The sequence below is a fragment of the Coregonus lavaretus genome (assembly GCF_964263955.1).
Source record: "Coregonus lavaretus genome assembly, contig: HAP1_SCAFFOLD_438, whole genome shotgun sequence".
NCBI lineage: Eukaryota > Metazoa > Chordata > Actinopteri > Salmoniformes > Salmonidae > Coregonus > Coregonus lavaretus.
This window is the reverse complement of record NW_028159714.1, coordinates 159507-174278: the sequence shown is the minus strand read 5'-3', so window position 1 is coordinate 174278 and position 14772 is coordinate 159507. Positions and strand designations below refer to the sequence as shown.

General features: G+C 43.8%; 1 protein-coding gene and 2 long non-coding RNA genes across 4 annotated transcripts in view; 2 read left to right on the top strand and 1 right to left on the bottom strand.

The window, feature by feature from the left end:
- cep152 (centrosomal protein 152) overlaps window positions 1–4305 on the top strand; it is a gene marked incomplete at its 5' end in the record, with an annotated part of 44733 nt that extends 40428 nt beyond the window's left edge. Inside the window, 5 exon segments of the mRNA XM_084196856.1 lie at window positions 333–423; window positions 529–611; window positions 2092–2248; window positions 2623–2726; window positions 3211–4305. Coding sequence (XP_084052982.1) covers window positions 333–423; window positions 529–611; window positions 2092–2248; window positions 2623–2726; window positions 3211–4199 — 1424 coding nt within the window. The 3' untranslated portion in view covers window positions 4200–4305.
- An 8510-nt stretch (window positions 4306–12815) lies between these two features.
- LOC311122509 lies at window positions 12816–13584 on the top strand. The gene is made up of 3 exons (XR_014612462.1): window positions 12816–12858; window positions 12969–13271; window positions 13500–13584. It is a non-coding gene; the product is annotated as an uncharacterized lncRNA (long non-coding RNA).
- Window positions 13373–14423, bottom strand: LOC311122508. Of its 2 annotated transcripts, XR_014612460.1 has the most exons (3): window positions 14196–14423; window positions 13755–14084; window positions 13373–13623 (listed from the first exon to the last, which is right to left on the bottom strand). It is a non-coding gene; the product is annotated as an uncharacterized lncRNA (long non-coding RNA). The 2 variants fall into 2 exon arrangements; XR_014612461.1 differs by lacking the exon at window positions 14196–14423 and having other exon boundaries at window positions 13755–14120.
- Between the last annotated feature and the right edge of the window lie 349 nt (window positions 14424–14772).

Genomic DNA, 14772 nt, shown 5'->3' with positions numbered 1-14772 from the left:
CGTCATGGCACTTTGAGGAGGAAATGCTCAATTTTTTTTGTATTTTATGATATTTAACTAAAAGTACTGCTAGAGTGTAAAATATACATATTTAGAAAAAGTCAGGGACAGGTGGGTTCAAGGTTTTTAATTTAAATGAAGTTATTGAAATTACAAAATTGAAGACGGTCAAATTTGACCGTCTTGGCGGTTCTAGTGTTAAGGGTCACAAAAAGGATTGCATCAAGTGATAAATTGACCATCTATTGGCTGAGTGTGAGTCTAATTCCGTGTCCTCCCTCGCCTCCTCCCTCCCCCCACCCCCCACCCCACCTCCCTCCCTCTATTTGTAGATGAGCATGAGGTGACCCTACGGAAAGAGAAAGAGGTCAACCTGCAGAAACTGGAGGAATTGAAAAGATCTGCAGCCAAAGAATCCTCCGGGTACGTAAACATGTCTTTTGACTCATCCATATTGAATATCTCTAGTCGGATGCGAAGTCACTGGTTACCAAATTCATGTTCTAAATGAATAAATGTTCACTGCAGGAGTTCAGACATGGAGCGGAGTCTCCATGTTGGCCTTGAAGAGATGAGGGAACAGTACATGAAAGCTGTTGAGAAAATCAGAGGTGAGAGAAATATACCAGGACTTTAGCTACAGGGCTGTAAGGAAACCCACCCCAGTTGAAGTGTGAATGGTCTTCGATGATGGACATGCTGCAGGCCTCTCCTCATGTACCGTGGTGTTTTGTTCTCCAGGTGACATGCTGCAGGCCTCTCCTCATGTACCGTGGTGTTTTGTTCTCCAGGTGACATGCTGCAGGCCTCTCCTCATGTACCGTGGTGTTTTGTTCTCCAGGGGACATGCTGCAGGCCTCTCCTCATGTACCGTGGTGTTTTGTTCTCCAGGTGACATGCTGCAGGCCTCTCCTCATGTACCGTGGTGTTTTGTTCTCCAGGTGACATGCTGCAGGCCTCTCCTCATGTACCGTGGTGTTTTGTTCTCCAGGGGACATGCTGCAGGCCTCTCCTCATGTACCATGATGTTTTGTTCTCCAGGGGACATGCTGCAGGCCTCTCCTCATGTACCATGATGTTTTGTTGTCCAGGGGACATGCTGCAGGCCTCTCCTCATGTACCATGATGTTTTGTTGTCCAGGGGACATGCTGCAGGCCTCTCCTCATGTGCCATGGTGTTTTGTTCTCCAGGGGACATGCTGCAGGCCTCTCCTCATGTACCATGATGTTTTGTTCTCCAGGGGACATGCTGCAGGCCTCTCCTCATGTACCATGATGTTTTGTTGTCCAGGGGACATGCTGCAGGCCTCTCCTCATGTACCATGATGTTTTGTTGTCCAGGGGACATGCTGCAGGCCTCTCCTCATGTACCATGATGTTTTGTTCTCCAGGGGACATGCTGCAGGCCTCTCCTCATGTACCATGATGTTTTGTTGTCCAGGGGACATGCTGCAGGCCTCTCCTCATGTGCCATGGTGTTTTGTTCTCCAGGGGACATGCTGCAGGCCTCTCCTCATGTACCATGATGTTTTGTTGTCCAGGTGACATGCTGCAGGCCTCTCCTCATGTACCATGATGTTTTGTTGTCCAGGGGACATGCTGCAGGCCTCTCCTCATGTGCCATGGTGTTTTGTTCTCCAGGGGACATGCTGCAGGCCTCTCCTCATGTACCATGATGTTTTGTTCTCCAGGGGACATGCTGCAGGCCTCTCCTCGTGTACCATGATGTTTTGTTGTCCAGGGGACATGCTGCAGGCCTCTCCTCATGTCCCGTGGTGTTTTGTTCTCCAGGGGACATGCTGCAGGCCTCTCCTCATGTGCCATGGTGTTTTGTTCTCCAGGGGACATGCTCCAGGCCTCTCCTCATGTGCCATGGTGTTTTGTTCTCCAGGGGACATGCTGCAGGCCTCTCCTCATGTCCCGTGGTGTTTTGTTCTCCAGGGGACATGCTGCAGGCCTCTCCTCATGTCCCGTGGTGTTTTGTTCTCCAGGGGACATGCTGCAGGCCTCTCCTCATGTCCCGTGGTGTTTTGTTCTCCAGGGGACATGCTCCAGGCCTCTCCTCATGTCCCGTGGTGTTTTGTTCTCCAGGGGACATGCTGCGCTATCTCCAGCAGAGTAAGGAGCGAGCGGCAGAGATGATCCGTGTCGAGGTGCTGAGAGAGAGACGGGACACAGCCAGGAAGATGAGACGCTACTACCTCGCCTGTCTACAGGAACTGCTAGAGGACGGGGGGCAGGCCACAGGGTATGCTGTTACAGGAAGGCCAATGCCCCGTCCAAAAGCAACCCCTAGTCCATAGACACCTGGTTTATATGGCAGCTCCGCCTTGACGTCTGATAGGCTGGTTTATGTAATATGGCAGCTCCGCCTTGACGTCTGATAGGCTGTGTGTATTTCATCCGATATTGCATACACCCGTCCAATCCTCTCACATCTCTACCAGCGCCCGGCGGGTAGCGGCTAGGGGTTGGTTTGGGATTTAGGCTTTCAGTAAGGCTAATGTAGCGGCTAGGGGTTGGTTTGGGATTGAGGCTTTCAGTAAGGCTAATGTAGCGGCTAGGGGTTGGTTTGGGATTGAGGCTTTCAGTAAGGCTAATGTATCCTTCCTTCCCCTTCAGGGCTGAGAAGAAAATCATTAACGCTGCCAGTAAGCTGGCTGCTATGGCCAAGGTGTTGGAGACCCCTACCAAGAGGAAAAGGGGAAAGAGCCACAGCTTCCTGGGTAAGACATGTTGATTTAATACAAGATAAGGGGAAAGAGCCACAGCTTCCTGGGTAAGACATGTTGATTTAATACAAGATAAGGGGAAAGAGCCACAGCTTCCTGGGTAAGACATGTTGATTTAATACAAGATAAGGGGAAAGAGCCACAGCTTCCTGGGTAAGACATGTTGATTTAATACAAGATAAGGGGAAAGAGCCACAGCTTCCTGGGTAAGACATGTTGATTTAATACAAGATAAGGGGAAAGAGCCACAGCTTCCTGGGTAAGACATGTTGATTTAATACAAGATGAGAACAAATGGGGTACAGGGTCATCAAATGGAATCGTCCTTCTAGGAAGTTTTTCACCGCCTTCTGTCTCTGCTTGATGTTTGGGGTCTGGGTGGCTTACTGGAAAGGACTTTGTGACAACTGTTGATCAAAAAAAACAAGGGCTTTTAAAAATTAATCTGATTGTTCCAAATTATCTCTTGTATCAACAGGCTCGTCATCAAAGTCAGAGGCAGCTACTGACAACCATCCAGGTAACGCTTCAGGCTCTACCTCTAGTAAAACCCAATCTCCAGCTAGCCACCTCCCTGAGACCACCAGGTCCAGTGGAGGTGAGGGGAGGATCCTGAAGACCGAGATGTACTCTGACCCGGACTCCAACACCTCCTCAGCTGCAGTCAAGACCACCTGGACTACTAGGCCCGTGAGTAAACCCACCCACCAGGATCCCCTGACCAATGGAAAGGAGAAAGGAGCCCCTGCAAACACGGCAGGGAAACCCCATGTCTCTTCAGGACTCTTCCTCTCACTTCCTCCTCACAAAACCTCTCATCAAATTGGTCAAACCTCCCCTGACTGTTACCATGGTGATTTTACTAACATTACTCTGAGGACCCAGACCAGCAGGGAGCTGTACCTGCAGGGGGCGGAGTCGGGGAGATCAGATGATGACAACTTCCTGTGTCACCGTAGTAACACTAAACCCTTCCTGGTCCAGGAGGAGCTTCCCGTTAGAGACGAAGGAGGATCGAGCGATTGGAGTTTGTCCAGTAATGGGTCCCAAGATGGCCGCCACGTCCTCGCAGTTTCCTCTTACCCGGGCAGAAAAATGGAAACTGTGAAACCGTTCTCTTTGCGTGGTCCTTCTTCAGCTGATGACCTGGGTGATTTCGGTCGCCTCACCGCTGACAACTCTGACATGACGGTTTACAAAGAGATTGTCAATGATCAGTCTTGCGCCAAAGCCTTGACTTTCCCCAGTGTCCCGCCTCCGACCAAAGCTGTGACTCGGTCTGTCCCCAGTGTGAAGACCGGTAGTGGTAGATCCAGTCACAGAGAGCCCGTCCCTGACTCTGAGGGGGACCGGAAGAATCAGAACCGGTTCCAGAACAGACGGTGTTCTAAGAGTCTGTTCTCTGAGCTGAAGCGGAGTCAACAGCAGGACAATAGTTTTGACGGTCCATTCTCTCATCAGAAATAAGTGCGAAGAGTCCAAAGACTCTTTTTGGCAGTGTGGACTCACTCCTGTTCTTTTCAGAAATTTATAAAGGGAGGAAATGGACCAAGTGGAGATTTGAGTGAGTCTTGAATTTGTGTTTTGGTTCATCTTTACATTTTAAATTTTAGTCATTTAGTAGACGCTCTTATCCAGAGTGACTTAAAGGAGCAATTGGGGTGAAGTGCCTTGCTCAAGGGTACATCGACAGATTTTTCACCTAGTCGGCTCGGGGATTCGAACGGTCTTAACCGCTAGGCTACCTGCCGCCCCACATGACATGATGTGGGAAATGACTGACGTAATCATTACTATGAGGTAATCGTAAGTTGCCACAAACGTGTACAAGTAAACGTCATGTTCATGTGTGTTAGGAACAATAGTTGTGCTGTGCAGTGAATGTGCCTTAAAAACGGATGAATACACAGTAGGAAACAAGCCTTGTGTGACTGGCTTCTTTCTAGTCAATGATTACCACATTTCTAAAACGTTACAGTTCTTCTGTGTGGCTGTTCTTTTAATGGATTTTTATTTTGTTTTTTTTAAATTAAACTATATTATTATAGGTTGTGAGATGCTGTGCATATAACAAAGTAAACTTCTTTATAATAATAATAATGTTGCTTTAATGTCATTTTATAATGTTAACTTTTTCTCTTTGCTTGTTTATTTCTTACCGATATGGACTATGATAGAATTGTCATTATCAAGCATTCTGCATAAGGGTTCTATTAACTCATCACAGTGCAAAGTCTATTTCTGAGGAAAAATACGAATGAAAGGCACATTGCACCTCCTCTTGTCTTTGGACGTTCCACCACCACGCCTACAAGCACTGGTGGAAAAAGTACACAATTGTCATACTTTAGTAAAATTAAAGATACCTTTAATAGAAAATGACTTAAGTAAAAGTGAAAGTCACCCTGTAAAATACTACTTGAGTAAAAGTCTAAAAGTATTTGGTTTGAAATATACTTAAGTATCAAAAGTAAATGTAATTGCTAAAATATACTTCAGTATCAAAAAGTAAAAATATAAATAATGTCAAATTCCTTTATATAAAGCAAACCAGACGGCATTATTTTCTTTAGTTTTTTGAATTTACGGATAGCCAGGGGCACACTGCAACACTCAGACATCATTTACAAACGAAGCATGTGTGTTTAGTGAGTCTGCCAGGTCAGAGGCCTGTAGGGTTGACCAGGGATATTCTCTCTTGATAAGTGTGTGAAGTGTGTAACGAGCACTTTTGGGAGTCAGGGAACATGTATGGAGTAAAAAGTACATAATCTTCTTTCGGAATGTATTGAAGTAAAAGTTGTAAAAAAATATATATAAATACCCCCAAAAACTTTCAAGTATTTTTACGTAAGCGCTTTACACCACTGCCTATCATTCACTTACATGAAGTGAAATAAATTGTCCAAGTTAACTAATAATAATAATAATATGCCATTTAGCAGACGCTTTTATCCAAAGCGATTTAGTCATGCGTGCATACATTTTTTGTGTATGGGGTGGTCCCGGGGATCGAACCCACTACCTTGCCATTACAAGCGCCGTGCTCTACCAGCTGAGCTACAGAGGACCACAACTGACAGCTAAGTGACAGCTAGGCCAATAGATTTGTCATTTAACGCACATGCCAGTCTCACCTCCTCTCTAACCTAACCATGATATGGATAATACTTTAGGCTTTTATGCTTTTACTTGGATTTTTATTTGATAACTCTCCTTACTTTCTACATGATGTCCAATCCAATGCGTGATCAGGACCTCATTGATCGGATATCGTCTATCGAAAAATCAGAACTACTACAGAATTCTAGATCGATTCTTAGATTCTGTTGAGAGGCACAAACCATTTCATTGTGTTCGAGGATAAATCACACTGGTATTTGGACACGGATCATCAGAGTCTTGTTGCAGCGCAGTAACCTCAAAGCAGGGGATCAAGTTGCCGTTTTCTTGGGAAATGAGCCGTTTTTATCTGTGGATTTGGTTGGGATTGGTTAAAAAAAAGGATGTTCCGCCACGTTTCTGAACTTACAACATGAGATGATAATTATCATTGTTACATTGCTTTTCCAGCAGTGGAGCTAATGTATTGATTACAGCTAAAAGGTACAGTATGATCATTTATCTTCGAAATAGTCTTTCGTAACTGCGCTTGGGATAGGCTTTGAATGGAAAAATCGTTTATGCATTTGCTTTACTGCAAGAATCTTTTTAAAACATGTACAATGTATGGATACTACAGTCTTTATCTAAACATTTTAATTTCATTCTACCAGAGTTGAAAGAAGCGGTAGAGGAGATCTTGCTAACTTTGAGAGAACAGAACGTCTCTGTTTTCATCAAATGCACCACAAATGTCGGGAGAACATTACCGACAAGACCAGACAAGCCTCACCTGAGCCAATACCAGCTAATGTCAAGTCGAAAGTCACATTTAATAGTCCTGCGTGGTACATCTTCACATCAGGCCACCGTCGCAGCATCTCATTGTTAATGTACAGTGGGGGGAAAAAAAGTATTTAGTCAGCCACCAATTGTGCAAGTTCTTCCACTTAAAAAGATGAGAGAGGCCTGTAATTTTCATCATAGGTCACGTCAACTATGACAGACAAATTGTGGAAAAAAAAATCCAGAAAATCACATTGTAGGATTTTTTATGAATTTATTTGCAAATTATGGTGGAAAATAAGTATTTGGTCAATAACAAAAGTTTCTCAATACTTTGTTATATACCCTTTGTTGGCAATGACACAGGTCAAACGTTTTCTGTAAGTCTTCACAAGGTTTTCACACACTGTTGCTGGTATTTTGGCCCATTCCTCCATGCAGATCTCCTCTAGAGCAGTGATGTTTTGGGGCTGTCGCTGGGCAACACAGACTTTCAACTCCCTCCAAAGATTTTCTATGGGGTTGAGATCTGGAGACTGGCTAGGCCACTCCAGGACCTTGAAATGCTTCTTACGAAGCCACTCCTTCGTTGCCCGGGCGGTGTGTTTGGGATCATTGTCATGCTGAAAGACCCAGCCACGTTTCATCTTCAATGCCCTTGCTGATGGAAGGAGGTTTTCACTCAAAATCTCACGATACATGGCCCCATTAATTCTTTCCTTTACACGGATCAGTCGTCCTGGTCCCTTTGCAGAAAAACAGACCCAAAGCATGATGTTTCCACCCCCATGCTTCACAGTAGGTATGGTGTTCTTTGGATGCAACTCAGCATTCTTTGTCCTCCAAACACGACGAGTTGAGTTTTTACCAAAAAGTTATATTTTGGTTTCATCTGACCATATGACATTCTCCCAATCCTCTTCTGGGTCATCCAAATGCACTCTAGCAAACTTCAGACGGGCCTGGACATGTACTGGCTTAAGCAGGGGGACACGTCTGGCACTGCAGGATTTGAGTCCCTGGCGGCGTAGTGTGTTACTGATGGTAGGCTTTGTTACTTTGGTCCCAGCTCTCTGCAGGTCATTCACTAGGTCCCCCCGTGTGGTTCTGGGATTTTTGCTCACCGTTCTTGTGATCATTTTGACCCCACGGGGTGAGATCTTGTGTGGAGCACCAGATCGAGGGAGATTATCAGTGGTCTTGTATGTCTTCCATTTCCTAATAATTGCTCCCACAGTTGATTTCTTCAAACCAAGCTGCTTACCTATTGCAGATTCAGTCTTCCCAGCCTGGTGCAGGTCTACAATTTTGTTTCTGGTGTCCTTTGACAGCTCTTTGGTCTTGGCCATAGTGGAGTTTGGAGTGTGACTGTTTGAGGTTGTGGACAGGTGTATTTTATACTGATAACAAGTTCAAACAGGTGCCATTAATACAGGTAACGAGTGGAGGACAGAGGAGCCTCTTAAAGAATAAGTTACAGGTCTGTGAGAGCCAGTGGCGGTTTTACACGGAGGCCGGGGGAGGCCCGTGCCTCCCTGGAAATGTCCCTGGCCACCCCTGTGGCCCCCCCGTGCTGACCAAATAAAAAATTATGAATTTATAACTATTTTACACGCGAGCGCCAAAAGCGGAACTAATGCAACGCTCTACACGGCAACGTTCTACACGGGTAAATTAGAGTGGCGCACCGTTTTGCCAGACAGCACAACCGCCGTATCCTGTTGCTGTAGTGTATCTATATGATATATACGCTAGTAGCGTATGAGTGCCGCTGTGAGGAAAAAGAGATATAATGAACAATAAAACAACAAGCTTGAGCTTCTTAAGACACGGTGGGTTTATCTGTTCTCAATACCACCGGTAAAATGAATGGAGTTAGTCTGGTGTCCACATGAAGTTACGTGTGTAGACAGAGTCTGGTGTCCATATGAAGTTACATGTGTAGACAGAGACAGTCTGGTGTCCATATGAAGTTACATGTGTAGACAGAGACAGTCTGGTGCCCATATGAAGTTACATGTGTAGACAGAGACAGTCTGGTGTCCATATGAAGTTACATGTGTAGACAGAGACAGTCTGGTGTCCATATGAAGTTACATGTGTAGACAAAGACAGTCTGGTGTCCATATGAAGTTACATGTGTAGACAGAGACAGTCTGGTGTCCACATGAAGTTACATGTGTCTACTTAGATGAACCCACCGTGTCTTAAGAAGCTGAAGCTTGTTTTATTTTTCATTTTACATCATCTATCTTTTTTTCCTCACAGTACCAGTAGTTCCACACACTACTAGAGTGTATGTATGTTTGTATGTATGTATATATATCCCACCAATCCTCTCTCAAGAGGTTTTCAAAAAGGGGCAAACTCATGTCTCAAGACCTGCTTCTGTTGGTTCCCCTCTCCTGCCTGTAACTTTCCATCCACATCCCCAAAGTTTTGTGGCCCATTATGACATCACTCCATTAAGTGATTGCTGCATGTACTGCTCTAAGGAAACACTTCTCTCTCTCTCTCTCTCTCCCTCTCCCTCTCCCTCTCCCTCTCCCTCTCCCTCTCCCTCTCCCTCTCCCTCTCCCTCTCGATAGATAGATAGATAGATAGATAGATAGATAGAGTTTATGATTTTATTCTTTTGAATTATCTCTGCCAAACATCTATGTACTACAAATCTTCAAGCTCCACAGATGTTTTATGGCATCCACTAAACCTCTTTAGATATTTGTAAATTATACAGTGTGATACCTTTCAACGAAAGTTTATTTTATTTTTTACCAACTATGATTTTTCCTTTTGAAAACAAGCAAAGCAAGAAAAAAAAGAAACAAAATCACTCCAATCATTGCACACTTGTGTCGTTCAGACTTTGCAGGTCCAGCTTTGACATGATGATCTAACTAACACTAATATTGTAACTAATATTGTAACTGAAATATGTATGATCCTATGATGAGCGATTGCTTACTTCCCTTTCACTCTTAAAGAATTACTGAAAAAAAATGTGTATAAAAAGGTATATGTAGTATATGTTTGTTTAGTGAGCATTCATGCTGTCATTTTTTCCTAATGTGAACTATGGTGGAAATGTGCTGTCCTAAATGGACTTGCCCATATATGTTGTAAAGCCTTTTTTTGTACACCTGCTCATCAACTGACAGTGAAGTACACAAAGACACAGACACACACACACACACAGCTGTAATATTCTTGTTTTCATGTTGTTGCTGATATCCATCAGTGTTGTTCATATTGCTACATTGTGTTGACATGATTGTTGCTTTTAAACGAATGTTAACTTAATGTTTATTGTCTGCATCCTATTGGACTACTGGATGTTAATGTGTAACACGTTTCCCTGTTTATGTGCTTTAGCAATACTGTATGTCAATATGGTCATGCTAGTAAAGCCTCTTTGAATTGAATTTCTTTTCTGATTTGGTTTATTTTACCTAAATGGATACAGGGTAGTGTGTTTTGTTTATAAATCACTCAGAAAGTTTTCTTAAAACAAAATGTGGAATCAACTGTCCACAGTAGTGGGGCTTCCATAAATAGGAAATGGCACATTGTTGTACCCTTTGTTGTATCTTGGAGTTTTGTTCACATTGAATATGAACCCTGTATTTGTACCCTGTACTTTTTAATTTTTTTAAATTAATTTATTTTTTCATTTTTATGGCACTATCTCTCTTGCATCTGCACTCTTGTACAAAATACGTGTTATAATAAATGTCATATGATTTTAAAGTAAAATAAAGTTTATAATCTTTGAATATCATGTGTTGCCAGTTTTTTTATGTGTGCCCCCCTGATTAAACACTGGCCCCTCCTTGGCCCCCCTAGTAAAATGTGTCTAGAACCGCCACTGGTGAGAGCCAGAAATCTTGCTTGTTTGTAGGTGACCAAATACTTATTTTCCACAATAATTTGCAAATAAATTCATAAAAAATCCTACAATGTGATTTTCTGGAGAAATAAAATCTCAATTTATCTGTCATAGTTGACATGTACCTATGATGAAAATTACAGGCCTCTCTCATCTTTTTAAGTGAGAGAACTTGCACAATTGGTGGCTGACTAAATACTTTTCCCCCCCCCACTGTAATTGGAACAGCAATTTGAATTTTGTAAAATCACATTATGAAAAGTGTAGTAACACTATGTGAAGGCTACCTACATAAGTACTTTTACATACGTAACACATTCATAAGCAGTACACACAGTGCATTCGGAAAGGCACACACCTGTCTAGATAAGGTCCCACAGTTGACAGTGCATGTGTAGTGTCTAAACAGTTTAGGACTTTGTTGATGTTTGCAAATGGTGTGTTAGAGGAAGTCTGTTAGGTGGCCTCCTGGGATTGGTTTATGGGAAAACACCCATATTATGTTACATAGGGCATAGGATATAAATACCATGGTTAAAACAAAGGAGGGGAGAACAACATATTATGAGATTGGGCCGTTGTTCTCCAGATGTCTGCAGAAGTCTAAATTGGCGCTGAGATCTTCACTATAATAAAACTATTATAATCGAGGACAGTGTCCGCGGATTCCTTGTTCTCACATCATAATTGGCATCATTATTTAGTTACTACACATGTCAGAGCAAAAAAACCAAGCTATGAGGTCGACGGAATTGTCTGTAGAGCTCCGAGACAGGATTGTGTCGAGGCACAGATCTGGGGAAGGCTACCGAAAAATGTCTGCAGCATTGAAGGTCCCCAAGATCACAGTGGCCTCCATCATTCTTAAATGGAAGAAGTTTGGAACCGCCAAGACTCTTCCTAGAGCTGGCCGCCCGGCCGAACTTAGCAATCGGGGGAGAAGGGCCTTGGTCAGGGAGGTGACCAAGAACCCGATGGTCACTCTGACAGAGCTCCAGAGTTCCTCTCTGGAGATTGGAGAACCTTCCAGAAGGACAACTATCTCTGCAGCACTCCACCAATCAGTCCTTTATCGTAGAGTGGCCAGACGGAAGCCACTCCTCAGTAAAAGGCACATGACAGCCTGCTTGGAGTTTGCCAAAAGGCACCTAAAGGACTCTCAGACCATGAGAAACAAGATTCTCTGGTCTGATGAAACCAAGATTGAACTCTTTGGCCTGAATGCCAAGCGTCACATCTGGAGGAAAACTGGCACCATCCCTATGGTGAAGCAAGGTGGTGGCAGCATCATGCTGTGGGGATGTCTTTCAGCGGCAGGGACTGGGAGATCAGTCAGGATCGAGGGAAAGATGAACAGAGCAAAGTACAGAGAGATCCTTGATGAAAACCTGCTCCAGGGCCCGTATCTCTAAAGAATTTTTGTGCAAAAAGTGGCTCCTAGCGGCCAAATTCTAAGAAAATTCTCAGAGGCATGACGTTTTCTTAGAATTTCCCCTAAAAGTGACACGAAAATCCCAGTTAATATAAAAGCTATTCCTCAAGAGTCCTAGCGCTTAAAAGGGCTCCTAAGGCGAGATCTGCTAAGAGCAGGGAAGAGGACTTTTAGTGGCTTAGGAGTTACCCTAAGCAGCTGCACAAAATGGCCAACAGAGGAGGCAGGAGAGATGTCCTGCAAACACTGGATGACAGGGAATTATTGAGACGCTACAGATTGGATAGTGCAGGAATCATGTTTGTGGTGGATCTCCTTAGAGATGCAATTACTTCACCAACTCGACGCCACAACGCTATTACACCGGAGAAGAAAGTAATCACAACCCTGAGGTATTTGGCAACAGGGAAAATGCAACAATGCAGCAGTGATGACTTGGGTCTGTCCCAATCCTCCGTCAGCAGAGTCATCACCCAAACACTGACAGCTTTGTCACAACCTAATATTGTGACACAATTTGTTTCATTCCCGCTGGATGCCCGCACTTTACACACACATAAAAGGGCATTTATGGACATTGCAGGATTCCCTGGCGTTGTGGGTGTAATTGATGGAACACATGTGAGAATAATTGCGCCATCAGAGGACGAGGCTGTCTTTGTTAACAGGAAGAATTTCCACAGCATCAATGTGCAAATAGTGTTCAATGCGGCCTGGAAGATTTTGGACATTGTGGCTAAATGGCCAGGCTCCACACATGATGCGAGAATGCTCTCCGAGAGTGGCATCAGACAGCTTTTTGAGAGACGCTATGTGCCAGCTAATTGCCACTTGTTAGGGGACAGTGGCTACCCATGCAAACCATGGCTCCTTACACCTTACCTCCAGCCACGCCAAGGGCCCCAACTAAACTATAACAGGTAAGCCAAACAATACAAAAATCATGGAAATGAAATGCAAGCAATATGTTAGAGCATCCAAGTAGTGCAATATTTCCATCAAATAATTAAAGGTCTGTATTCTATTGTAGGGCCCACAAGACAACAAGAGCGGTGGTGGAGCGTGGCATAGGCCAGCTTAAGAGGCGCTTTCATGTTCTCCACGGAGAGGTGCGGCTGAGGCCTGAAAAAGTCAGCAAAGTCATCATAGCCTGTGCAATATTACACAATATTTGCAAGGTTAGACAGATTGCAGAACCTCTGGAGGATGGCGATGAGGATGAGGATGGAGACAACGATGAGGATGGTGGTGAAGAAGATATTCACATTCCACAGGGGAACCGAGCCCAGAGTGGACTGCCTTACAGGGCAAACTTCACAAATTTACATTTCAGGCAAGCTGTAGCCCCATGTCATTTGAGAACTTGTGATGGTATTAAGAACTACCACAGTTTTACTGCACATCACCTGCAACTGTTAAATGCAAGACACAGAACACAATCTCTAAATGGTTTATTTTTTAGGTGTTCAATTTTAAGGCGGTAGTACTCCTCCTGAAGGGAAAGGACTTTTTTTTGTTGTTCAAACACATCAATTGTGAGTTGCAATCTTCTCTCCTGCAGGGATGCTGACGGAGCAGGTGCTGCGGATGGGAATGGTGTTTGATCCGCCGGGCTATCCTGAGTAGCAGCTGCAGATGGTTCAGGCGGCAAACTTGATGGGCCCGGTTCTTGTGATGGCTCCATGCTACAGAAATACATAGGCCTAGTTTAATTATTGTTTTGATTAAATTAATTTAATACAATGAGCATGGATAACACATGAAATGGCTTCTGCAATGAATAAACACTGTTGATATGAATAACCCTGTGTCCTACCTTTGCTGCATTTCAAGGGCCTGCATCATTGACGTGTCAATGCCTGTTGGCAGCCCGGTGACACTGACCTCAGAGTGTCCCAGGACTTGAAAGACAGTGTCGGCCACCTGGGACAGCCGCTTTGCAGGTGGTCCACCCCCTAGAAAGAAACAGTCAATGAACACAGTACTTAGGCATGTAAATTAACTTTGCCAGCAGGAGCAAATTGCCAGATTATGTGGTAGGCCATAGTATTTTGCTCACCTGTGAGTGAGGATTCCCGCTTGTGTGCTGCAATCTCATCTTTTGCCTTGGACTGCAGCACATACCACCTTTTCTCACAATCGTCGCCTGTCCGCACCACCAGTGGAAAAGAGGCATTGATTGTTTGGGATATTGTGTCCCAGGCACGCCTCTTGCCTTGGCTAGTGACAGTTGGGCCAAATTTTCCTCGTAACATACCTTTATGTTCGTTCACCAACTGGGCCAGCAACAAACCTTGCTCCTCAGTCCAGTTCGGCTTGCGATTCCTTTTTTTCTCCATTTTCTGTGTTTGTAGGATATTTGTTAACAAGCCTTCATAAATAGACCAGCCAGCAATCACAGACATTGTTAAAAGCTGAGCTGTGTTACCCTCGTTAAGTTCACACTGAGTTGTAACGTTGCAATTTCTACTTCATTAAGGACAGCCCCTTGAGATAGGCCATCTTGTTTTCAATGGGGTCCATATGGAAGTGAAAGTACAAAATATGCCAGCTAGGATATTAATATGAGCAAATGAGACACAAATCATTATTTGAACAGGGTGTAATGAGCTTAAGTTTTCACATATTTTAGATTCTAATGTTAGGCTATAACCCCTACAGCTTACTATTCATTTTCCAGATATTTTCTTGAATGTGAAATATTATTTACAATTATAGTCTGCATAAGATTAGAGTGTATAATTATGTTTATTGATTTGAGGGTACATCCTTTGCTCATTATCACCAAAAGTTCATTTTCATCAAACTTGTAGGATCAACCAATCACGGCTTTT